A 25,004-nucleotide genomic window follows, 5' to 3' on the forward strand; every position below is an offset into this window, starting at 1 on the left:
CAATTTAATGTTTAAAACAGAGATGGCGATAAAGAGGCAAAAGTTACGGATTGCAGTGTTAAAGCAACACTATGTAGTTTTTTTACCTTTAAATAATGTCTCTAAAATAATTTCAGTGATAGAACAACTTTTAACTGGACAAATTGTACTGTTGCTGCAACCTGAGCAGCCTCCTAGCTGCTACAAGCACACTCTGAAAGTGGCGGTGGAGGGTAGGAAACACAGCCCCACCCCTCCCCCTGCCTGCAGAAGAGTGTCTGATACCAGGCACTGTTGCGCTTTTCAACCACATGGGGGAGCTGTAAGTCATTTTTACATGGAAACTACATAGTGTTGCTTTAATCATTGTACCAAACATTGTTGCTCCCATGCAGGAGTCACATGTTTATATGGGAGTCAGCTGACATTGGCTTAACTTTGAACTCTCTTCTATACGTTAAATCTGTGAAACTATACGCTTCTTATGTTGTCCACCGATTTTTTTTGTGTTTTCTTTTTTAATGTTAAGCTGCTTTGTAACAATTAAACAATTGTGAAAAGTGCTATATAAATAGAAATGTTATGAATTGTATATGTTGTGTTTTTGTAGAGCTGTACGGTGGATTGCCAGTAGGTGGAGGTGTGGAACCGGACGTCAAGAAGACGCAAGATAGCGATCTGTGGCAAAACAGCTTGCCCAATTTCATAGCTGAGAAACAGTTCAACGCTGCCATGGCATCCATCAAGCCACACTGCGCCGTATGCGTGCTCTTCTGTCCGTACACGCAGGTACTGCACAACCCGATTATAATTAACTCAGTTAAGACATTTTTAGTTTGTAAAAAGAGACGTTTTATGTCTTTGAAGCCAAATAATTTTTATTTGTTAATTTTATGTTTGATAATAGTTTTATTACATATTAAATAGTTTTTCTAATAATGTATAAATCTACTGCTTTAGGAAAATCAAAGTGTAAAGAGTGAGACTTTTAATGATGAAAATGTGGATCTGAAATGGCTTTCTATCTGTGATTTAACTGATCTATGTTTATTTATAGCCTCTGAAGGATCCCGCCCATCTCTTAGACACACCCGGGCCGGCATCCAAGGTCGGTTCTCGCAGTCGTCCTCTGCTTCCAGAGATGTGTTTCAGTGTGGGGGCTGAGAACACCGAACCTCTCCCATCGAATTCCTACAACGGTGAAGATGGTACCAGCGTCCTGCTGTCCTGCGCAAGCTGCAGTCTACAAGTTCATGCTAGTAAGCTCAATCCCTTTATAACACTGCATTGTCACAAAAGACAGTCCCTCCAGAAAAACGCAATGGTGCGATCGCATGATTGAACGCATAATCAGCCAAAGTCCACATATTAATGTGGCGGACGCATTTTTCAAATGCGCCGCACATAAATTGCAGATTTCCGTGCGCGAAATATGCGGGGCTTATATGATTTCATAATCCCCACATTTTCGTAGCAAAAATCACACATACCTTAGCAGAAAGTTGAAAAATGTTGCATTTACCTCACACAAGCGCAGCCATGTCTCCCGTTTGCCATGGGAACGTTATGAAGTGATGTGAGCAAGTTCCCGCAGTTTTCGCAAGTTCCCGCAGTTTTCGCACGTTCCCGCAGTTTTCGCACGTTCCCGCAGTTTTCGCACGTTCCCGCAGTTTTCGCACGTTCCCGCAGTTTTCGCAAGTTCCCGCAGTTTTCGCAAGTTCCCGCAGTTTTCGCAAGTTCCCGCAGTTTTCATAATTTATAAAATGCTGCGTATAAAACTTCCTAAATCCTTACGAACATTTTCATAATCCCCACATTTTCATAGCAAAAATCACACATATCTTAGCAGAAAGCTGAAAAATGTTGCATTTACCTCACACAAGCGCAGCCATGTCTCCCGTTTGCCATGGGAACGTTATGAAGTGATGTGATTATGTGACGTGAACATCATTGAAAAGCTGCAAAAGCTGAAAATATTTTTGCAAGTTCCCGCAGTTTTTGCAAGTTCCCGCAGTTTTTGCAAGTTTTGCTAGCCGAACAGAATTAATTTAGTTTGTTTTGTTAAAAAATGGTGACATGTTTGTTGCAGGACCCAGGGGCCTCATTTATAAATGCTGTGTAGAAAACGTCCTAAATCCTTAAGATAATTTCTCAAAAGTGCGCATGTGAGATTCATAAAACTAATGTACGCATAGAAACGCGCATACGCCTCACTTTCAAACGTGAAATCTATAAATCACAAATAAGCTTGAAATCGTGCGCAGCTGAACAGTTGCAGATTTCCTTGCCTTTAAACAATGCCTAATTAATTTAAAATAATTTAAATCCTTTTCGAGCAGCAAGAATGGCTTAAATTTCAAAAAACAAAAGTGTGTACGTCTGCTCAGACCCTGACGTGTCGCTAAGCACTTTTCCACGTCAAATACTTTAAAGCAACGCTAAAGAGTTTTTGCTCTTTGCTCCCCCTACAGGTTGAAAGCGGAATTGTCCATTACCATTGTTGTAAATAATTTAGCCTACTGCAGCAAAGCTGGCTCTGATTGGATTGTAGGTCTGCCGTAAAGCAAGTTTTTGTAGTTTTCACTCGAACTACAGGACCGTGACCCGACGGATGGAAACTTCTTTAGTGCGGTTTTGGCCGATAGAGGGCTGCAAAGCGAATGTGAAAGTGCCGTTCACCCTGTTTCGAGTAGATGAACGACTGAAACTTTTTTGGAAACGTTATTTTAAGGTAAAAAAACTCTTTAGTGTTGCTTTAACGTGGATTTTTGCGTACGCACACTTTACGATCAAATGTTTGTGTATGCACTGTTAATGAATGTGTTAATAAAACATCTCAAGCTCTTCATCTTTTTACCGGCCCCAAATGAAAATTATTTCTTGAACCCCAGCCAACACAGGAGAAAAAATACGGGAGAAATTCAGGAAATGATTTAAATGGGAGGATGGCAGGATAGAATGGTAAACTACTGAAGAATCCCGGGACAAACGGGAGGGTTGGCGGTTATGAACTTCAGCCAATTTACCGTCAGCGAACCTAAACTTGAATGTTGTTATTTATTTAGAGACTAAAAAAATCTCTGAAGCGAAAGATGGGGAAAAACAGACAGAAAAGTGGTTTGTTTAGTTGGTTTCTCTCCTCTACCCGAGCCTAAGCCGCGTAGCCAATTAGCCCATAGGTTTGTGTGTGTTTGTGCGAGAGAGTTTGTGGAATTGGACATGCGTGAGTGTCGAGTTCACTGAGGTAACAACACTTTCTGATTGGCCCCTTACACGCTCAGTGTCTGTTTCCTGCTGAAGACCAAAATGAATCTGCAAGCAAACGTATTTAAACTTTTCCTCCAAATCAACCGTCTTCTAACTTTGACATTATTTTCCAAATTAATCCAGCCGTGTTATTTAACATCAACTGACTGATATGATTATATTTTTACAAAAACGGTCGAACTTTACTGAACTAAAAACGAAAAATGATTGCTTGAAGTTTTTTTTAAAGCGTGCTTGCTTGCTGTCTGTCAGCACGTCTGCCTGAATTTTAAGTTCATTAGAGCGAGCGCGAGGCAGTCGTTCAGTTTGCTTGACTGATTTATCGAGTCTGATTGCGTTTGGATGAGTCGCTCTTTATTACGCTGCTTTTAGCTACGCTAATCAGTTTAACGTCACTTTGTCAAACTAATTGAAGTCGTCACTGTGCTATAAGAACACTCGCTCATGTTTATCTCTTCTTCTGCTGTACGTCCTCATGCACGTTTTCTTGTGCTTTCTACAAAGAAAGTTTATAAAAAATAGTAAGAGTATTGCAAAAGGTCATGGGTTCGAACCCAGGAAACGCATACTGATAAAAAATTTTATGCACAGTAAATTGTTTAAGATAAAATCTGGATGATTCTTGGATATTGCATGGACTTATTTTCACACATTAATGAGTTTTCCCCTGTTTCGAGTGTTTTATAAAAATTAACCAACATAAGGTTGTGCATTACGGCGATTTGACTAAAGTAAAAAGGGCGTACAGCTCTAATAGTAGTTTTCTCTAAACAATTACCTTCAATCCCCCTAAAAATTTAAGGTACCTCCAGATCTCTGTTCCCTTGTGATGTTTCTTCATGAACACAGAGCTGAAATAAAAACAACAACTTTATCCCACATCTAGTTATTTTTTCCAGCCAAAAGCCTGAGGACTGAAGCGTGAAGCGACGGACAGCTTGTTAGTCTTGCATTTGTGCGGATACCATCTTCACCCCTCGTTCCTCAACGCCTCATGAAACCTGGTTTTTATGAGAACACGCACGCTTGAGCTCGCAAACGGTCTTCCAGCAGTTATGATCATGAGTCGCTGGTGCGCAAACGTATTAAACCCGTTGTGTCCCGTTTTTTTGTTGCGGTGTCGTTTACCTGACTCGTGCGAGGTGATATTGCAGAGGCAAATGACAGGGTGTCGAAAGAGCTTTCTATTTTCTCCCTTAAAATGATCGCTTCCAACAATATCACAGTCCATTTAGGTGGTTTACAATAGAAGTGTGTCTCGTGTAATTACTTAAAACAGCAGGTTTTTGATTGTAGGGCGACGCCAAACAACATCAAATATGCTTTCGGTATAAAAGTCTAAAAATCCCAAGTATAGTCTGTTTTTTACGTTTACGCGGACATACTCGCACAATTGAATCCAAAGTATCGTTATTTGGGGGAGGGGCATTTTGCCTTTATTTGATAGACCGTAATTAAGAGATGACAGGAAATGGGATTGGCAAAGGACCCAGGAAAGGTGTATGGTATCGGCAAAGGACTTTGAGCTGAGATTTGAACGCGGGTCAGCGAAAGTGCGTCTGCAACATATGTCAGAGCACTGTCTACTACGCAAACGGCTACGACCAAAGTATAGTTTATTTGACTCGTACGTGTACGCAGACGTTCGACGCATGCACATTGTGACAAAATGCAATACATCTCCTGGGCTACATACTACGTTCTCCTGTAGATGCATGCTCGATTACGTATGCTGGGATAAAAAAATCCGGCAGTGAGTGTACAGTACGCGTGCACCTTAGGCGCCACGCACACTGTACGCGGACAATTGCGTAAACGTAAAAAATGGTCTATACTTCAGTAAAAAACCAGGCTAGGAAACTAACTAAAACAACCAACCAGCTTAGGCTGGTTTTAGCTGGTCTTTTCAGTAGGTAGTTGTGATAATTACAAAAAATACAAGTTATGACAGTAAATCAATTTCAATTTAATGTTAATGTCGACTTCAATCGTAATAAATTTGTGTCCTTCTTTCTCATCAGGTTGTTATGGCGTCAACACCGATATAAAGCAGGAGAGCTGGATGTGTTCTCGATGTAGCGTGCAGGCGTGGACGGCCGTAAGTAGTCGACACCTAAATTAATCCACTCGATTTTATCAGTTGTGTCTTTCACAAAACATTTGTGTCATTGATTGTTTAAAAAAAGAAAAGTTCATCGCCTATCTACACGACAACCTTATTATAGATGAGCTGTCAGTGTAAATTACTGCACGGAACTCCGTATCTTATTTGCGTCAAATAAAATATGAAAAAACAGGACGTTGTTTTTCATTATCTGTTTGATGTCGTTTCTTTGTCACCGCTGCAGGCCTGCTGTTTGTGCAGTTTAAGAGGAGGGGCTTTGAAGAAAACCACAGATGACAGGTTCGCATTATAAACTCACTCTCTCATAGTCCCGAGGAGTTGCGCTAGCATCTGTTCATGCTAATTTTGAATGCTGGCCGTCTGCAGGTGGGTTCACGTGATCTGTGCCGTCGCCGTTCCCGAGGTTCGATTCGTGAATGCAGTGGAGCGAGAGCCGGTGGACGTGACCGCTGTCCCGGACACCAGGAAGAGTCTGGTGAGTGAAGACGGAGGGGTGACCTCTGACCTTACTTCAGTACCTGCTTGTAAAAATGCTGAAATGGATCAAGGGTTCCAATGAATATCAACCATTCGTTGATCGGTTTAACACTTCTGTCTCTCTCCCTCTCTCCCTCCCTCCCTCTCTCTCTCTCTCTCTGGTAAGCAAGGGGACAGATGCATTAGTAATGATGTGCAATGCCTGAATAATCAGGTGTCGTTTCTCACTGTGCTAAATGAGCTGCATTGATTATATAGGCAGGTTCTTTCCCTCGCCGCACAGATCGGCCCACGACTCGACTGACACCATCAAACGTGTCATTACACGTGCCGTTTCGAAGAAGCCAGAGTTGACAGAAAATAAATGATCGTCTGTGATTTCGTCATTTGAGCCGAACAATCGCTTCTCTGTAGTGTTCGTACGTACTGTCACAAGTTAGCGAGCAGAAAACGTCTGGTTTTCAGTGGCGACGACCGTAGCCGTGTTATGATTTTCTGTTACACGTGTTGCTTTAGATGTTTTTATTAATATTAAATATTTCTTAGTAGTAGGGGTGCAACAACTAATCGATAAAAACAATCGACAGCGCGGACATGCACCTGCTTCGTACAGCACAAACTGTTTGCTTATAATTAAAGTCAAGGGTTGTTTTTTTACAGGGCGAGTTGCGTGCTCAAAGTAAGGCATGTTTTTTTCATACAACACTGGCTGCGCATTTTTCAGGCATGGCAGCGTTGCCAGGTCCTCTGCCTTTCGGCTGAGGTCTGAAATGGTTACTTTTAAACTATTTCCGCAGGTTGATGTTTTTCTGCGTGTAAGAAAGGTTTTGGTTCATTAGTTGTTGGTATTTGGGCTGTGAGTAGTCTATGAGATGCTTTTGGACTAATTTTGAATGGCCATTGAGCTGGATTTGTTACACAGATCTGGCAACCCTGACAGGACAATAACGGAAGCAAAAGCGCAAATGACTGCTGGATAATAAAGGGTTAATTTGGTCCTTTAATATAAGTGAGTTTGTATTTGTTTAATTGTTGCTGGGTTTTTATAAAAATATTGAACCACAATCTAAGCATCTGTTTTAAAATACATAGTTTTTATTACACGCATGTACATCACTTTCATATCATAATTTATTTTGTTAATAACAAATAATGTTAATTCTCATCAAGGTCTAAAGTTAAAGATTAAAATGAGTTTATTAATTTCTGGCAAAATTTCCTCAGACTTGATTCGTTTGGTTGGTTTCTGTTTGGACATTTAAAAATGTACTATTTAAAAGCTGCACATTTTTTTTTTATTTAATGCTTGAATATCAAAATCAAAAAGATTATATTAGTATATCTTTGTAGTGTGTGGCTTTTGCACTTTTAAAATACTAATAATATTTTTAAATACTAAAAATCGAATAGAGTAATATTTAGGTTTTTATCCGATTGGTCGATTAATCGAAAAAAATAATTGCCCGATTAATAGATAATAATCATTAGTTGCTGCCCTAATTATCAGTCAAAAAATAAAAAAGTCCAGAATTAAAAAGCAGCAAATAGACCCTTTTACAGCTCACGTGATCAAATAGCCTGCGCGCGCATTTGGGCAACGGAAGTGGTGTTATTCCCCATTGGTTCTAACGTGGTAGCAACTCAGAAAGTTTATTAAAACGGTTTCTCAACATCAAAATGTCCCGTTGTTGCGTTTGGTTGCACTAATATAATATACTAATATACGTATATATGTATCTGGCAACTTTATTTTTGGCCATCTGCTAACGTCTTTTATCCACTCCACTATAGTACACGGATCTGGTAGCTGTGTTGAAAATGTTGATAAAGTCAATTTTTTAAAAATAACTTACTGTTTGTGTTGCTTCACTGTTGATTCTTACGATACTTCCGTTGCCTAAATGCGCGCGCATACGCTGCCACGTCATCATTGTGTACAAACAGTAAAAGGGTCTATAACATTCATTGTTTGTCGTATGCTATATTTCTAGCAAGTTTAGCTTTAACAATTTAGGTTAGAAATTGATAGCTTGTTTAATTGTTAACTGTGAGTATTAGATTTTGCGTAATATCTGTTTGCACGAAATGAAGCCCAGGTCTAGATATTCGAATAAATAACCATGAGGTTGACGTTTCACTTTTTTTCTTCTCCGTCTGCTCGTCTTGTGATCAGTTTGTGTGGAATGATAAATCAAAGCCTTTCTCCATCGGATGAAATATTTCCGAGCTGGCGCCGCTAAGAAAGGCCATCGCACATTAGGGTGGCCCGGACACAAGGGGCTGAAATGAAATATTGACAATTTAATAAAGAATTTTTATTTCCGTCGATATCCCAGTGTCCACACAAGCTATGTGTGTGTACGTGTGTGTGTTTTATGCAGCCAGGATAGAAAAGCAAAGAGATCAGAAAGAAACAAACAGTCAAGATGGATGAAAATGAGGCTCAGTTGTTTTTTATTGATCACATAGAAATGGCATACAAGATTGTGAGTCTAAATTGCATTCCTCGCTTGCGAATTTCAGAAGTGCGTGTACTGTCACAAGACGACCAAACAGAACTTCGGCGCATGTATCCAGTGCTCTGCCGACAACTGCTCCACGTCCTTCCACGTCACCTGCGCCCTCCTCGCCGGGGTGGTGATGAAGCCTGCCGATTGGCCGTACGTGGTGTCAGTGACCTGCCACAAACACAAACAGACCAATCAGAAGGTACGTGACCTTAAAACGGATTCGCTTTTCACTCAATAGGTATTGGGACTGACTTGGGTTTTTCTCTGTTATAGGTCAAAGGCAACTCCCGTGATGTGTCTCTGGGTCAGGAGGTCATAGGCAAGCACAGTAACGGCTGGTTCTATCGCTGTACCATCACCGGGATCGGTTCCCAGAGCTTTTACGAGGTCAATTTTGATGATGGTTCCTACTGTGATAACGTCTTTCCGGAAAACATACTGGTAAGGTACAGGAACGGTTGAATGGTTTATTCTTAACGCTATCAGTTTTATCATTTGTGTGTTTGATTTATTTTCTCCAGAGTCACGACTGTCTACGGAACGGTCCTCCAGATCTTGGAGAATTTGTGGTGGTCAAGACGTTAGACGACCAGATACTTAATGCATCTTTTATTAAGGAACACGTCCATAGGAAGTACCAGGTAAAAATTCTCCCGATGTTATTTGAATTCGAAAGGAAACGTCAAACGTTGCTTCAGTTGTAGATAGTTTTGATGATTTTTAATTGATGTAATCTAGCATTTTTCATGAAGCGATGACCCACTCAAGTATAGATTGGATGGCCTTGTTTTCATTGTGGTCAAACTTTCCTGATATACCATTTCATTAGGATTTGCCTCAAAGCAATACCAAGAAAAGCTTTTGCAGATGTCCAATACAATCCAGGGCAGTAACCACAACAGACATTAAGGGGGACATGCCCCCCAAAAATCAGAAACAGCCCAATTGTCCCTTTCAATTTTAGTTTTTTTAGATACATGCGTATAGCCCTGAATGTTTTGATCCCACCAATCTTTGGGATGTGGTCACGGCCTACGGCATAGCGTCCCCGGGCATAGCCTTGGCGCTATAGGCTACGCGTCACTTTTAATTTATGCTTTTGCATCGTTGGGTGCGTTGATGTTTATTTACACATTCAGACTGCTAGTAGGCAGCATCCACACGTGTAACCTTAGTAGCAGTGCAACAGCCAAAGAAAAAGCAGCTTGGCCAGTAAACGAAGAAGAAGAAGACGAGGACGACGAAGAAGACAACAACGAAGAAGACAAAGCCGAAGACAAAGCCGTAGAAGAAGACGACGAAGACGAAGAATGTTATTTGAGAAGACCAGCTGTGATGAAGATAAATGGACAGCATCTTGGAAATCCATATGAGGAAGTGCGACAAAGATTTTTTACCCTACGGGAGGGGTTCTAGCAGACTAATCACAACGCTTGTGGTTCGCATATAATTGTCCAGACATCACATTTTTGGAGAGGTGCATGTCAGGCTACGCATGGCCTACTGCGTAGAACCTACACACAACTTTAAAGCCAGCTTTAGTGCTAACAATCCACCAGACTCTGTTATTAATCAGAGCCATGTGAGTGACAGCCCTTCAAATGTGACCGCTCACTGAGTGACACGTTGGCACACAGATGAGGTCCGATTTAGCCTCGCCAGACTCTTCAGTGAAACGTTTTCTCACCTGGCATGTACAGAGAACCGGAGACAAATGATCTTTGAGCAGATGTCAGATGGCTGACAGGCTGTTGAAGCTTTTCTAGAAAGAGGGTGTTGATTGTAAACTTCTGTAAAGTTTGGGGCTCGTTATGTCGGTGTTGCTTTTGGTTTACAAAGTGCGTTGGAGACCTCTGGAAAGTTTTAAGGAGTCAGACTAAAGTGGAAATGACTCTTTATTTCTCCCTCCAGGTTGAGTTTCAGGATGAGACACAGCTCCTACTGAAACGAAGTGAGATTCACTCTCTGGACCAAGAACTGCCCAAGAGAGTCTTGTCTCGTCTGGTGAGTGTTTAATTATAGAGGGTCAGTGTTGCCAAAACTTGATCAGAGTCAAAAACTCTGATGTTCTTGTATTCAAAAATAAAGCTCTCTTTTTTGCTGTTTGACAGGCAACTGTGAACCAACAGCAACCTCAGGCCCAGCCATCAGATGAACCTCTGGCCGCAAAGCGTCCACGTTTGCCGACGCCGCCTCCCACACTAGCAGTCGAAACCCCGGAGCTACCTCCTGAATTAGTCTCTGCTTTCCTGCCCAGCAGTATTACTCCAAACACCAGCACTGCCCCCTGCCTTCCTCTTGCAACCACACTGCCCGCCCCATCCCCTCAACCAGAACCCAGCGAAACCTACTCGCACAGTTCCAGCTATGTAGCCTACATGGAGTCTCTCCTAAACTCGGACTTTCCCCCAGATGATGGCGAACAAGGCGGCGAGCCGATGTATTAAAGCTCTGACCGCCCGCCTCTACTGCATGTTTCATTATTCTCGCTGTTGTGCTAATCTGAGTCTCGCCGCCATCTAACTAAGCGCTGTGATTTCAGACAATTAAAACGGACCCAGTACATCACCTTGGGGAACGCCGCACTCTTCCGACCCTTCAACGATCCATCTCTTTCTCTTGGAAAGAGGCGCCAGAATTTTTTTTTTTTGGAAGAAATTATCACACATTGTATGTGCCGTTTACTTTATACCTGATTTTCTGTAACGAGGACTAAATATTTTTCTAAATCAAGCCAAATGTTACGCTAACCGGTCATTTATCAAATAGACAGTCTATATCTGTACAGTTTCAGGTATTTTTCTCAATGCTCAAGGGTTGGGGGTCACAGGAAGTGTTTAGGCTGTGGGATTTAAGGAGTATTTAAATGTCTTTTGTCACATATAGATTTAATATTTGTATAAAGAAATGACAGCATCAAAAGCTATGGCTTCTAGTTAGCGTACACATTTGTGTTACGATAGATTTGAGCGTCTTTATGTATCTTTCTGTCAATTATAATCACCGATTTAACATTTTTCAGCACCAGGTGAATGGGTTTGTTTTTGTAGAATACTTGGTATACGTAGACGTTGATATTAAATACTATTCACCCGTCTGTTTTTATTCAAATTACTGTTGTTGTTGTTATTATTATTTTTTTATTTCTATCGATTTTTATTTGATGATATAAAAAAGAGGTGAAACTTCGATAATGTTGAAATGAAAAAAGTTTAATTTTATCATTTATATTCACATAAATTGGAAAGTATAGGCATTAAACAGATATGAGAGTCGCCTACTCAAGGTGCTATTGAAGTCCTAAACTACTGAGGGCTTTTTGGGTCACATGATCCACGAGGTGTACATACTAGATGTCCTATGAAATGGCTGTTTTCCCTCAGTGTACCTTCTTAAGTCTTATTAGATCTTCTGCCACGTCACCTTCAAATAAAGGGTCTGAAACTGGCTTTACTTTATGATTTGGTTTCAGTTTTCTTTGGTTTTGCTCGACGCCTTGCAGCAAAGGTGCTTCCAGCCTCAGTTTGCTTTATTTCTTTATGAAGTTTTAGCTGAATAATTGTCAAAGATGCAAAATAGACACTGTTTATTTTAAAGGATGTTACATAGAGCCAAAGCAGTACATCCATTGAGTTCAGTTTGACAGATTCCCTCATATCTCACAACTGGTATTAAGGAAGAAAAGATGATGAGGGTCTCTGGCATTTGTACTCGTTTGATCCTGAGGTTTTTGGTTTGCGTTAACACAGGTGCAAATTCAATGACAAACCACAACAGGTCACATATTGATGACGGCAAGTGTTTATCTGTGCAGAAGTACTAGGAAAGATTCTAATAAAATGTGAAGTGAAACTGTGCTCTGTGTCACAATGGTTTTATTTCCTCCGGGGTTTATTCCAGGTATGGAAAATGCTCTTATACTAAACAATTTCACATGATAGATTCTGCTCTGTGTCTAATTTGGACATCAAATCGGCCTGAATGATTCATCAGCGAATCAGTCTGAACCAGAATGATAATCACAAAACATTGCAAAGGTCACAGTAATCCTCCTGTCAGGCGTTTATTCTTTTCCACTTGAATACAGTTATTAACATTTCCATAATCTGTTTCTGTATCAAGACCACTTCAAAAGTTTCCTGCTTTCAGGAGGTCAGTAAGTTGACATTTCATTAATTGCGAATGATTACAATGTAGAAATATTGAAAGCTTTTAAGTGAGACCCAAGCCATTAAATATAAGATTAAAAAAAATGGATTGTGAAATGCAAAAGCTTTAGATTCCAATTAGGGCTGTTTATTGCAATTAATTGCATACAAAATAAAAGTTTGTGTTTGCATAATATATGTGTGTGCACAGTGTAATTATTTTGTATATATAAATACCTACCCAGTCTCACAAAATTATGTATCTATAGTCACGTAATTTTTTTATTCTTTTTCGTGATACTGTCACAAATTTCCGTGTTTTTTCGTGATCGTATCACAAATTTTTGTTTATATGTCATTGTCACGTAATGGTTACTAAACTGCTTTTTCCTATTTTCAAACCATTTTTGCTTCGGTTTAGACATGCATGTATTTAAGAAACATTTACATGTATATTTATTTAGATTTTGATATATTTTATATTATATATATTTTTTTTTTTACTTAAATTTATGTAAATATTTGTGTATTTATATATACATAATAATTACCCACAACACACACACAAATTTATTATGCAAACACAAACTTTTATTTTGTATGCACGCCGCGATTAATCTTTTGACAGCCCTAATTTCATTGTGAATTGATATTAAACTAGCCATTTAAAAATAAGGTGAATAATTTGGGAGTACCTTTGTCGTATATATCCCATTATGCATTTATATATAAATGTATTTAAGAAACATTAACATGTATATATTTATTTCGATTTTGCTAAATTTTATATTTTATATAAATTAAAAATATATATTTAACTTAAATTTGTGTAAATATTTGTGTATTTATATATACATAATAATTACCCACAACACACACAAAAATGTATTATGCAAACACAAACTTTTATTTTGTATGCATGCGATTAATCTTTTGACAGCCCTAATTCCAATGCAATGTGAATTGATATTAAACAAGCCATTTAAAAATTAGGTAAATAGTTTGGGATTACCTATGATGTCATACATATCCCATAATGCATTTATATTTAAATGTATTTAAGAAAAATTAACATGTATATATTTATTTAGATTTTGCTAAATGTTATATTATATATTTTATATAAATTATAAATCTCATAATTTGGGATGTCGTATATATCCCATAATGCATATATATAAACGTATTTAAGAAACATTTACATATTTATATTTATTTATATTTTTATATATTTTATATTAAATATAAATTAAAAATATATATTTAACTTAAATTTGTGTAAATATTTGTGTATTTATATATACATAATAATTACCCACAACACACACAAAAATTTATTATGCAAACACTAACTTTTATTTTGTATGCATGCGATTAATCTTTTGACAGCCCTAATTCCAATGCAATGTGAATTGATATTAAACAAGCCATTTAAAAATTAGGTAAATAGTTCATTAGCTATGATGTCATACATATCCCATAATGCATTTATATATAAATGTATTTAAGAAACATTGACATGTATATATTTATTTAGATTTTGATATATTTTATATTATATCTATCTAAATTATTTATATATAATACTTTAAATATTTAACGTAAAATAAACATTTACATATATATATTTATTTAGATTTTGCTAAATTTTATATCATATATTTTATATAAATTCTAAATCTCATAATTTGGGATGTCGTATATCCCATAATGCATGCATTTATATATAAACGTATTTAAAAAAACATTTATATTTATTTAGATTTTTACATATTTTATATTATATATATAAATTAAAAATATATATTTTACTTAAATTTGTGTAAATATTTGTGTATTTATATATACATAATAATTACCCACAACACACACACAAATTTATTATGCAAACACAAACTTTTATTTTGTATGCATGTGATTAATCTTTTGACAGCCCTTATTCCAATGCAATGTAATTGATATTAAACAAGCCATTTAAAATTAGGTAAATAATTTGGGATTACCTATGATGTCATACATATCCCATAATGAATTTATATATAAATGTATTTAAGAAACATTTACATGTATATATTTATTTAGATTTTGATATATTTTATATTATATATATAAAAAAATTACTTAAATTTGTGTAAACATTTGTTTATTTATACATCATAATTACACACAACACAAACACAAATTTATTATGCCAACACAAACGTTTATTTTGTATGCATGCGAGTAATCTTTTGACAGCCCTAATTCTAATGCAATGTGAACTGATATTAAACTAATAATTTAAAAATTGTGCAATTGGTTCGCATAAGGTAAATAAATCTCATAATTTGGGATTACCTAAGATGTCATATATATCCCATGATGCATTGCATAATTACATTGTGTACAACTGCATTAAATATTAAACAAGATATACCCTCTGTCTGAATGTCATTGCATTAGATGGGAATGTATCTGTAAACAAAAAATGTACAATATTACCATGTAGTCTATGCATTTATTTTCCTGGATTAATCTAAACCCTGTCTGGGAAACTGACCCAATGAGTTTATTGGAGTTATGACATCACTCACATTATCTTTAGGAGCAGTTTGGGTTTTCATACCACATGTCAATATTTTGCTTGTTCGGCTTTTAAAATAAATGTCACATGCTTGATATTTGTTACGCAATGAGATTCAGAAACTCATCTGTGTCTTAACTTTTAGGGTCACTGTATATCCACACAATGTCACAGATCATTAGACAGACAGCGACAGTTATATGTTTGTAAGGTATAGTTCCTCATTATGAGTCCTCGTGTAGAAGAACACAGTGAGATATTCTGAGACACAGCTGCATCTGCAGGGACCAAACAGAAGAAATGTGAAATGACACCTGCATTCATTAACTGCTGTGCATCTTCATTAGCTCTCTCTCTCTCTCTCTCTCTCTCTCTCTCTCTCTCTCTCTCTCTCTCTCTCTCTCTCTCTCTCTCTCTCTCTGTGTGTGTGTGTGTGTGTGTGTGTGTGTTCACATTACTTTAGCCCAGTGGAGCAAAGACATTTCAGATGTACAGCTGCAAATTCAACTGGTGCTGAAAATAAAGACGCCTCTGCTACAGCAGTAAACATCGTCTTCTGAGACCGCCAGTGTTTGGCTTTGCATAAATAAACTGGTTTGAAGAGCTTACGTTAGTTTTGTGTTTCCTGAGTGTCTTTATATTGAGTATTATTTCTTTAATTCACTCATTCAGATCCACAGAGGGCCGCTCATACACGACGAGACTTTAATCAGAATCTGTTTAAACTCACACCATCATTGTGATCATTGTGGTCTGTCTATCTGTCCGTCCATTTCCTAATAAACATTCACTGTGGTTTTATTATAGTTTAAGTGTAGTGATCATGGCTTTTGGTGCATTCATAACCCTGTGTAAAACCTGTATCTCCGTCTGTCAGTCTATCTGTCCTCTTTCTATTCATCCATATGTCTGTCTACCTGTATGTCCATCTGTCGTATGTCCGTCTATCAATTTTTCAGTCTAAATGTTGTCCGTCTATCTATCTATCTATCTATCTATCTATCTGTCTGTCCGTCTGTCAATCAGTCTGCCTTTCAACCTGTCTGTCTGTCAGTCAGTCTACCTTTCCACCTGTCTGTCTGTCTGTCTGTCCATCTGTCAATCAGTCCACCTTTCCACCTGTCTGTCAATCAGTCTGCCTTTCCACCTGTCTGTCTGTCAATCTGTCTGCCTTTCCACCTGTCTGTCAATCAGTCTGCCTTTCCACCTGTCTGTCTGTCTATCAATTTTTCTGTCTGTCAATCAGTCTACCTTTCGACCTGTCTGTCAATCAGTCTAACTTTCTTCCTGTCTGTCTGTCAATCAGTCTGCCTTTCCACATGTCTGTCTGTCCATTTGCCTGTCTGTCAATCAGTCTGCCTTTCCACCTGTCTGTCTGTCTGTCTGTCCATCTGTCAATCAGTCCACCTTTCCACCTGTTTGTCAATCAGTCTAACTTTCTTCCTGTCTGTCTGTCAATCTGTCTGCCTTTCCACCTGTCTGTCAATCAGTCTGCCTTTCCACCTGTCTGTCTGTCTATCAATTTTTCTGTCTGTCAATCAGTCTACCTTTCGACCTGTCTGTCTGTCAATCAGTCTAACTTTCTTCCTGTCTGTCTGTCAATCAGTCTGCCTTTCCACATGTCTGTCTGTCCATTTGCCTGTCTGTCAATCAGTCTGCCTTTCCACCTGTCTGTCTGTCTGTCTGTCTGTCTGTCCATCTGTCAATCAGTCCACCTTTCCACCTCTTTGTCAATCAGTCTAACTTTCTTCCTGTCTGTCTGTCAATCTGTCTGCCTTTCCACCTGTCTGTCTGTCTATCAATTTTTCTGTCTCTCAATCAGTCTGCCTTTCGACCTGTCTGTCAATCAGTCTAACTTTCTTCCTGTCTGTCTGTCAATCAGTCTGCCTTTCCACCTGTCTGTCTGTCTATCAATTTTTCTGTCTGTCAATCAGTCTACCTTTTGACCTGTCTGTCAATCAGTCTAACTTTCTTCCTGTCTGTCTGTCAATCAGTCTGCCTTTCCACATGTCTGTCTGTCTATCAATTTTTCTGTCTGTCAATCATTCTAACTTTCTTCCTGTCTGTCAATCAGTCTGCCTTTCCACCTGTCTGTCTGTCTGTCTGTCTGTCCATCTGTCAATCAGTCCACCTTTCCACCTGTTTGTCAATCAGTCTAACTTTCTTCCTGTCTGTCTGTCTGTCAATCTGTCTGCCTTTCCACCTGTCTGTCTGTCTATCAATTTTTCTGTCTCTCAATCAGTCTGCCTTTCGACCTGTCTGTCAATCAGTCTAACTTTCTTCCTGTCTGTCTGTCAATCAGTCTGCCTTTCCACCTGTCTGTCTGTCTATCAATTTTTCTGTCTGTCAATCAGTCTACCTTTTGACCTGTCTGTCAATCAGTCTAACTTTCTTCCTGTCTGTCTGTCAATCAGTCTGCCTTTCCACATGTCTGTCTGTCTATCAATTTTTCTGTCTGTCAATCATTCTAACTTTCTTCCTGTCTGTCAATCAGTCTGCCTTTCCACCTGTTTGTCTGTCTATCAATTTTTATGTCTGTCAATCAGTCTACCTTTTCACCTGTCTGTCTGTCAGTCAGTCAGTCAGTCAGTCTACCTTCCCATGTGTCTGTCTGTCAATCGGTTTGCCTTTCCACCTGTCTGTCTGTCTATCAATTTTTCTGTCTACCTGTCTGTCCACCTGTCTTACAGTATGTCCATCTGCCCTTCTGTCCATCCATTTTTTTGTCTACCTGTATCTTTTTCTGTAAGTCTGTCTGTTTATCTGGCTGCCTTTCTACCTGTATGTCTTTCCACCTCGCTGTGAGTCTGTATGCCCATCTGTCTGTCTAATCCTTTTTCTGTCTACCAGTCTGTCCATCTATCTATCTGTCTATCTGAAGCAAACATTTTGCTCTATCTCTGTATGCCTTTCTCTCACACAAACACACACTTTGTCTTTCTCTCTTCTCTTTAGTGTTTTTCTGAGACGTGATGTGAATGTATTTCTTTATCTGTGATGCAGGTGAAAGTTGTTTTGAAGTCAGCAGATGAAACGGGTCCGGTGTGTTGGATGACCCCGCCACTACATCAGGTCTGTTTGATGTAAATGTGGATCCCTCTAATTACAACCACTGGACCGACACAACGCCGCCTCAGACAAATTCTGCCAACAAAACTCAGTTGCATGTGACAGAATCACTCTGACTCTCTCTCTCTCTCTCTCTTCACAGGTGGCATTGATATTCTCACCATGTTTCTTCGTGTCCAGACGGGGCTCTGGGTTCTTGCCAGATTTGCAATTACAGATATTAAAATGCATTTAGAGAAAGATATGATGGGCTTTGATATCATACATCAGACCACTGAAATACTAAAGCGGAGTTCAGCTGAGTTCAAGTGACATCATACTGACTTGATGGCTGTTATAATACTGCGGCATTTGAGACATGAAGTACATTTGTAAGTACCTTGAGACAAAAATACCCCAGTATACATCAAAGCACCATGGTTTTACCATCAATGTACCACAGTACTTTTAAGTGTCTAATATAATCTAATATAAGTGTCTGTCTGAATGTTTGTGTGAGAGAGAGATACGTCGTCCTCTAATGTTTAATGAAAACAGTGTGCTGTTTACTGGCATCTTAATGAAGTGAATCTTTGTCCAGTCACAAGCGACAAACAAATCGCTTCTCTCCTCCAAAAGCTCCTAAACGCTCCATTAGTCCAGAAGTGGATGAGGGATCTTTTACTCTGAGCTAAGCTCTATTTATCACGAGAGAGAAAGAGAGAGAGAAAGAGAGAGAAAAATGGTCTCATTAGCTTTGAGTAAATAATGTTTTAACTTCTAATTCCTTCTTCTTCAACTGATTTTTGTTTGTACCAAGGCAAAATAGTGGGTTATTTTTAACCCAGCGATAGGTCAGAAGGAGTGAATCGAATAATTTAAGCTTTGCATGGTTGTATTAACCCATGGTTGGGTGATATACTCACCTAAAGGATTATTAGGAACACCATACTAATACTGTGTTTGACCCCCTTTCACCTTCAAAACTACCTTAATTCTACGTGGCATTGATTCAACATGATGCTGAAAGCATTCTTTAGAAATGTTGGCCCATATTGATAGGATCGCATCTTGCAGTTGATGGAGATTTGTGGGATGCACATCCACCACATCCCAAAGATGCTCTACAGGGTTGAGATCTGATGACTGTGGGGGCCATTTTAGTACAGTGAACTCATTGTCATGTTCAAGAAACCAATTTGAAATGATTCCAGCTTTGTGACATGGTGCATTATCCTGCTGGAAGTAGCCAACAGAGAATGAGTACATGGTGGTCATAAAGGGATGGACATGGTCAGAAACAATGCTCAGGTAGGCTGTGGCATTTAAACGATGCCCAATTGGCACTATGGGGCCTGAAGTGTGCCAAGAAAACACCCTCCACACCATTACACCACCACCACCAGCCTGCACAGTGGTAACAAGGCATGATGGATCCATGTTCACATTACACCAAATTCTGACTCTACCATCTGAATATCTCAACAGAAATCGAGACTCATCAGTCCAGTCTTCAACTGTCCAATTTTGGTGAGCTTGTGCAATTGTAGCCTCTTTTTCCTATTTGTAGTGGAGATGAGTGGTACCCGGTGGGGTCTTCTGCTGTTGTAGCCCATCCGCCTCAAGGTTGTGCGTGTTGTGGCTTCACAAATGCTTTGCTGCATACCTCGGTTGTAACGAGTGGTTATTTCAGTCAAAGATGCTCTTCTATCAGCTTGAATCAGTCGGCCCTTTCTCCGCTGACCTCTACTTTCAAAAAGGCATTTTCGCCCACAGGACTGACGCATACTGGATGTTTTTCCCTTTTCACACCATTCTTTGTAAACCCTAGAAATGGTTGTGCGTGAAAAACCCAGTAACTGAGAAGATTGTGAAATACTATCTGACATGCAGTTTGGAGTTCAGGAGATTGTCTTGACCAGGACCACACCCCTAAATGCATTGAATCAATTGCCACGTGATTGGTTGATTAGATAATTGCATTAATGAGAAATTGAACAGGTGTTCCTAATAATCCTTTAGGTGAGTATATATGTATGTATTTTTTCAGTTTAAGGTCATTTTCTGATGGTGACCTCAAATCATTTACTGGAGATGGAGAAAGAGACTGAGAAAGTTAAGAAAAGACAAACTTTGCCAACATAACATTGGTTTAATTGCATTTTTCTGCTTAAAGCTGATTAGTCTGAATTGTTCTTGCATACACAGGATTAACTTTCAGCTTTCTGAGACACGAGAGCAAATGAAAGAATAAACTCATGACCCCATGATGCATTAGGGCAGGTTTAAAAAAAACGTAATAAGTCCATGCTTATGGATGTTACGCTGAGAGTGATGAACAGATTTCTCCAACCTGATCTCACTGAAAATCACAACTATTTATGAGGTGGCATTTCGGTATGAATTCATGCGATGTGAATCATAAACAAATGTACAAGATTGAAACAATATAAACAAATTAGCCACCAATTTGCTGAAATGTTAAATAGTTACGAATTGCCATGCCATTATGTCAGATTTTTTGAAACTTTTAAGCTCTTTCTTTTCGAGACGTCAACATTGCTCCCTCTGTAGGTTCTCCCCTCAGGTCTTTCGTGTACATGTAGACATCATAGACCTCAGCGTCTGCATGACACGAGGATAAATAATCTGTATGATTTAATTCCTGGTATCTGTAGGTCATGCTGTAATCACAACCAATCACATACTCAGTTATTACAGCGTGTCTGTCTGCTTTCACACCATTTCTTTCCCTCTTATTTCTCACAGGATTGTAATTAGAGTAAAGCGGCGAAGGCGAGGAAAGCTTCCCGTCTGTAATTATCTTCTGTGTGCGTATGTGCATGTTTGTCTTTGCCAGCATGAAAAGGGAGATTTCATTTGAATAAAATTGAATTTAATCACCATGTAGAGCGGGCGAGAGCAGGGGAAATATTTGCAGCCCTCGGGGTCAACATTACACGAAAAAGAAATTAAAACAAGTAAACATATTTCTCCTGTACGGTGCGGCTGAGCCGGAGGGGGTTACGAAATTGTATTAGCTGCCGTGTGAACAAATTTTTCACTCTGTTCCTGGAATATTGGCTCCCCCCGTCTTTCTTTGACATCTGCCGGCTTGCGTTTTGTGCTCGGTTTTTCTCAAATTAACTTAGGTGTGGACAGTTTCGTTGATTAGAGGGCGAGCGGTTCGGTTGTGTCGTGCACTTGCGTAGGAGACGGCTTTGGTAATTGTATTGCCTGTGGGAAACGGCGTAAACCAGTTTAAGATCATCAGGCCTGTCTGGTTTGCTGGTTTTCGAGCAGTTTTTGTCCAATTTTTTCAAATTAACATCTGGCATTATTAACAGATGTAGAGCAGTTTGTCCATTTAGGGCTACTGTAGAAACATGGCGACTTTCATGTAAGGGGACCCACGGGGTATGTAGATAAAAAAAGGCTAATTTTAAGGTAATAAAAACAATACAGTTCATTATGTAAGGTCTTTATACATCACTGACAATATAGTTTTGTAGATTATATTGCAATTCTGTCAAACACTGCACCTTTAAAAGTCACACACTGCACCTTTAAAGCTTAATCAAAAATGCATTTCACAGTCCTGTTCTTATCAGATATTCTTCCTACAATAAACGAATTCTCTCTGGGTCTGTGCTGTACACCTCTCTTGCTTTTACACTAAAGTTTAGTTTAATGTTCCTTGTTAATTGAAAGGAAACCGGCATTGGCACTCACCTCTTTCTTTTATCAGTTTCAAAGGTTTTTAATCGTGTTTAAACCCTTTACTTTGTGAGAGGCCTTGTAAATTCATTACTGCTTGCAGTCAGCAGACAGTACGTGGACTGTTTAAGGTCTCACCGCCCTTATAAATGAACTTACTGGCCAGATAATTAAAACCACCATGCTCGGACACAATTCTCCATTAAGCAATAATGCGATAAGGATTATGTGCAAATCCTTGGCCTTTTTAAACACATGCTGTAGTGTTGTAGCATTCTGCTACGCTCTTAAATAAAGGTGCTAAAAAGGGGTCTGACTCCGGGCCGGATCTGGGCCGAAGTCAGCGGATTCGGTGTGGAACTGGTGTGCCTCCGGCCCGGAGACGTCTGCTGTTTGGGAAGATGCCATTTATTTTATACATTTTACAGTCTGTAGAACATCTTTTTGAAAACAGTGCTCTGGAGAACCCATAAGGAAGCCAAAAGGGAACCTAATTTTAAAACGCACAGCGATCACATTTTTTCTTTTAAATGCATTTCTCATTCTGTTACCATAATAAAAGTGCTTCACAAAGCCATTTTTGAAAGTCTACATGTTGTCATGACCATTAACAATTAAGCAATGATCAATCAAATTGTTCGAATCTGAGTTTGATCTGAACACCCTAAGTAATATGAAAGGAACAGCTTGCAGTGAAAGAGTGTTCGTGGTGTGCCAGAAAGTGTTCGGGTGAGTCGACTGAAGGGCGAGTGCTGTTGGTCCCTCCGGCTGTGCTGTCCACAGCAGGCATATGTTCCCGGCCTCCGCCCGGCTCCTGTCTGAATGTGATAGGGGTCGCGGGCGCTGCTGCATTTTAATCCTCTAAATGGAAAGTTTGGAAATTCTATTAGCTTCCATCTGTCGACCCCCTGCTTACGGAGGGGGCCGGCGGAGCTCTGCTCCAACGCTTGACCGGGTTTGTTCTCCCTCTCCAAATACAAAGACATCACACGTCACTGTGTTGAGTCGCGAGAAGGCGGCCAAGTTCTGCATTAACCATTTCATAATCGTATTTGTAATGAAAACCGTGAGAATTTTCCATCTTCAAACATCACTTTATATTTCAGCACACAACGCACAAGCAATTCTCCCCTATTGTTAAGCTTCATGTAAACAACCACAACAGATTTGCCAACCGTGAATTGATATTGCTATATAATGTTTGATAATTGTTTGACCTTTACACTCACACATTTCCAATGCTCAGAGCTCAAATGTCAACAAGCAAAATGGGAAACGGCTAATTCCCATAAGTGTAAATAAAATAGCCTCTCATTCATGCTCATGCATATCACAAATTGATTTTGTGGCAACAGATAGGAAGTGCGCATGCGCGTTTGCAAACAAACGAGCAGCCAGGAGGGAAATCCTACGTTCCCACCCTAATTTATTCAGGTGCGGTGGCGTCTCCATTTCAATCAATAAGGTAAAACTAATTCTTATTCCAACTGCGTGTGAGCAAGGAATATTAGTATGAAGTATTTTGGCGATGTTGCCTTGCTGATGCACTGTATGCTGTCAATCATCCGGCCACACGTGACTGGTTGTGTCTCTACTACAATTTCAAAAATGCATTATATCGCGACGTGAGGCAGAATTTCACTAAAATAATTTTTTGTTTGATGCTAAGACATTTTTTGTGCATTTCTGATCTTTAATTTTCGTTTGAAGACTTCTCACGTGCATAAGAAAGAAAGGCACGCGGACAACAGCCGTTTCTCGAAGGATGCAGCCTGCATACGTCATCAAGCCTGGTTTATTTAAGTTAACTGGGAATTAAATTCACAAGACATGTGCATGTTACAACATTTTACGATTAACTAAGAATAATAGTCAACTTTATTATTGTTAATATTATGAAATAAGACAGTCTGGATGACGTATGCACCCTCGAAATGCGACCTCCGGAGGCTGCAGCCTTCGGATTGAGTGAAACCGTCAGTACATGTGCGCGTACAGAGCTGCGTTCGGCACGACAAAACTCTTTCTGAGGTAAAATAATTTCAATTCACCCGTTAAAACAATTTTATGCAACTAGTATTTTGTGTAACATATTTTTGTTACAATTTATTAAAAACATTTATTATGATAAGCCTTATGTTGAATTTTAATCAACATTTAAATCTACGTGTTTTGCAGTGCAGTCTGACTGAGGGGAGGTAAGTTAAAGTTAACATCAGTACAAAGCATCTGAAAAGCAGAGTCACGAGTACAAAGCCCAAATTACAGGTTTCTAGAGCACCTGGCTTCTAGCCCTCATAGTCCATTTACCCCTGTCCCCTGTCCTCAGAAGCTCAGGTGATGATAACATTGGTTAGGCACATTATCTCTTCTAATTGCCAGGTTGACACAAAACATTACGGATGGTTTGCGTTTTCCTCTGCGCCGGTCCGACGTGCACTGGGCTTCCTCTCCCAGAAAGGAAGCGACAGGCCTTTTTAAGAACTGCTGATGGCCTTATTTTTCTTTTTCCCCACACCAGGGATAAGGTTATCTGAGCAATTCGTCATGCCGTTTGCAGATAATTAGCTTTTTAAAGTTTCCCCCGAAGTCAGGACTGTCCTTGCAAGGGCGAACCTGTCTATGGAAAAATGATTCAGCTATAAACAAAAGTTTTGAGCTGAAATCGTGTAAGGTCTGGAAAAGACCCATAATTCACTGTAGCTCTAAGTGGGTATGAATAAACATATTACATATGTTTGACCATATGAGAACTTTAGACCTACTCAATGTCTGTAAAATGAAATGGTCATACAATTGTATGTATGCAGTTGCAAGATTCAAAGGGCTCTGAACGTTCAGAAATGAGGCATAAGGGTCTTATCTAGTAAAACGATTGTCATTTATTTCAAAATAAAAAACATACTTTTAAACCACAACAACTCATTTTGCACCAGCTGTGTGACGCCCCAACGTATGACGTATGCGAAACTACGCCATAGTGTTTACAAGTGTGGAGAAAGAGGACCATTCTGACTTTGTTGTATGTGAAATGTTACTAATTAATGTCATTGTGTCCGTTTATTGCTAAAAATGGTCCGCAAATGTGCATTTTTACATATATAACGCAAGACCTTTCGAATTACATGAGGTCGCACTGGTGCGTCACACGGCTGGTGCTAGACGAGAAT

The 25,004-nt window shown here is 39.1% G+C and overlaps 1 protein-coding gene across 2 annotated transcripts in view; it reads left to right on the top strand.

The window, feature by feature from the left end:
• Positions 1-12,214, top strand: part of kdm4b (lysine (K)-specific demethylase 4B) — a 41,320-nt gene extending 29,106 nt beyond the window's left edge. For both annotated transcript variants that reach the window (XM_065244398.1, XM_065244399.1), the window contains 10 exons: positions 590-768; positions 1,037-1,238; positions 5,268-5,344; positions 5,595-5,650; positions 5,738-5,846; positions 8,372-8,557; positions 8,632-8,799; positions 8,880-8,999; positions 10,270-10,362; positions 10,470-12,214. In XM_065244398.1, the coding sequence (XP_065100470.1) occupies positions 590-768; positions 1,037-1,238; positions 5,268-5,344; positions 5,595-5,650; positions 5,738-5,846; positions 8,372-8,557; positions 8,632-8,799; positions 8,880-8,999; positions 10,270-10,362; positions 10,470-10,805 (1,526 nt within the window). In that variant the 3' untranslated portion in view covers positions 10,806-12,214. The remainder of the gene's footprint in view (positions 1-589; positions 769-1,036; positions 1,239-5,267; positions 5,345-5,594; positions 5,651-5,737; positions 5,847-8,371; positions 8,558-8,631; positions 8,800-8,879; positions 9,000-10,269; positions 10,363-10,469) is intronic.
• Positions 12,215-25,004: the final 12,790 nt, after the last annotated feature.

Source organism: Paramisgurnus dabryanus, chromosome 24, assembly GCF_030506205.2.
Source record: "Paramisgurnus dabryanus chromosome 24, PD_genome_1.1, whole genome shotgun sequence".
NCBI lineage: Eukaryota > Metazoa > Chordata > Actinopteri > Cypriniformes > Cobitidae > Paramisgurnus > Paramisgurnus dabryanus.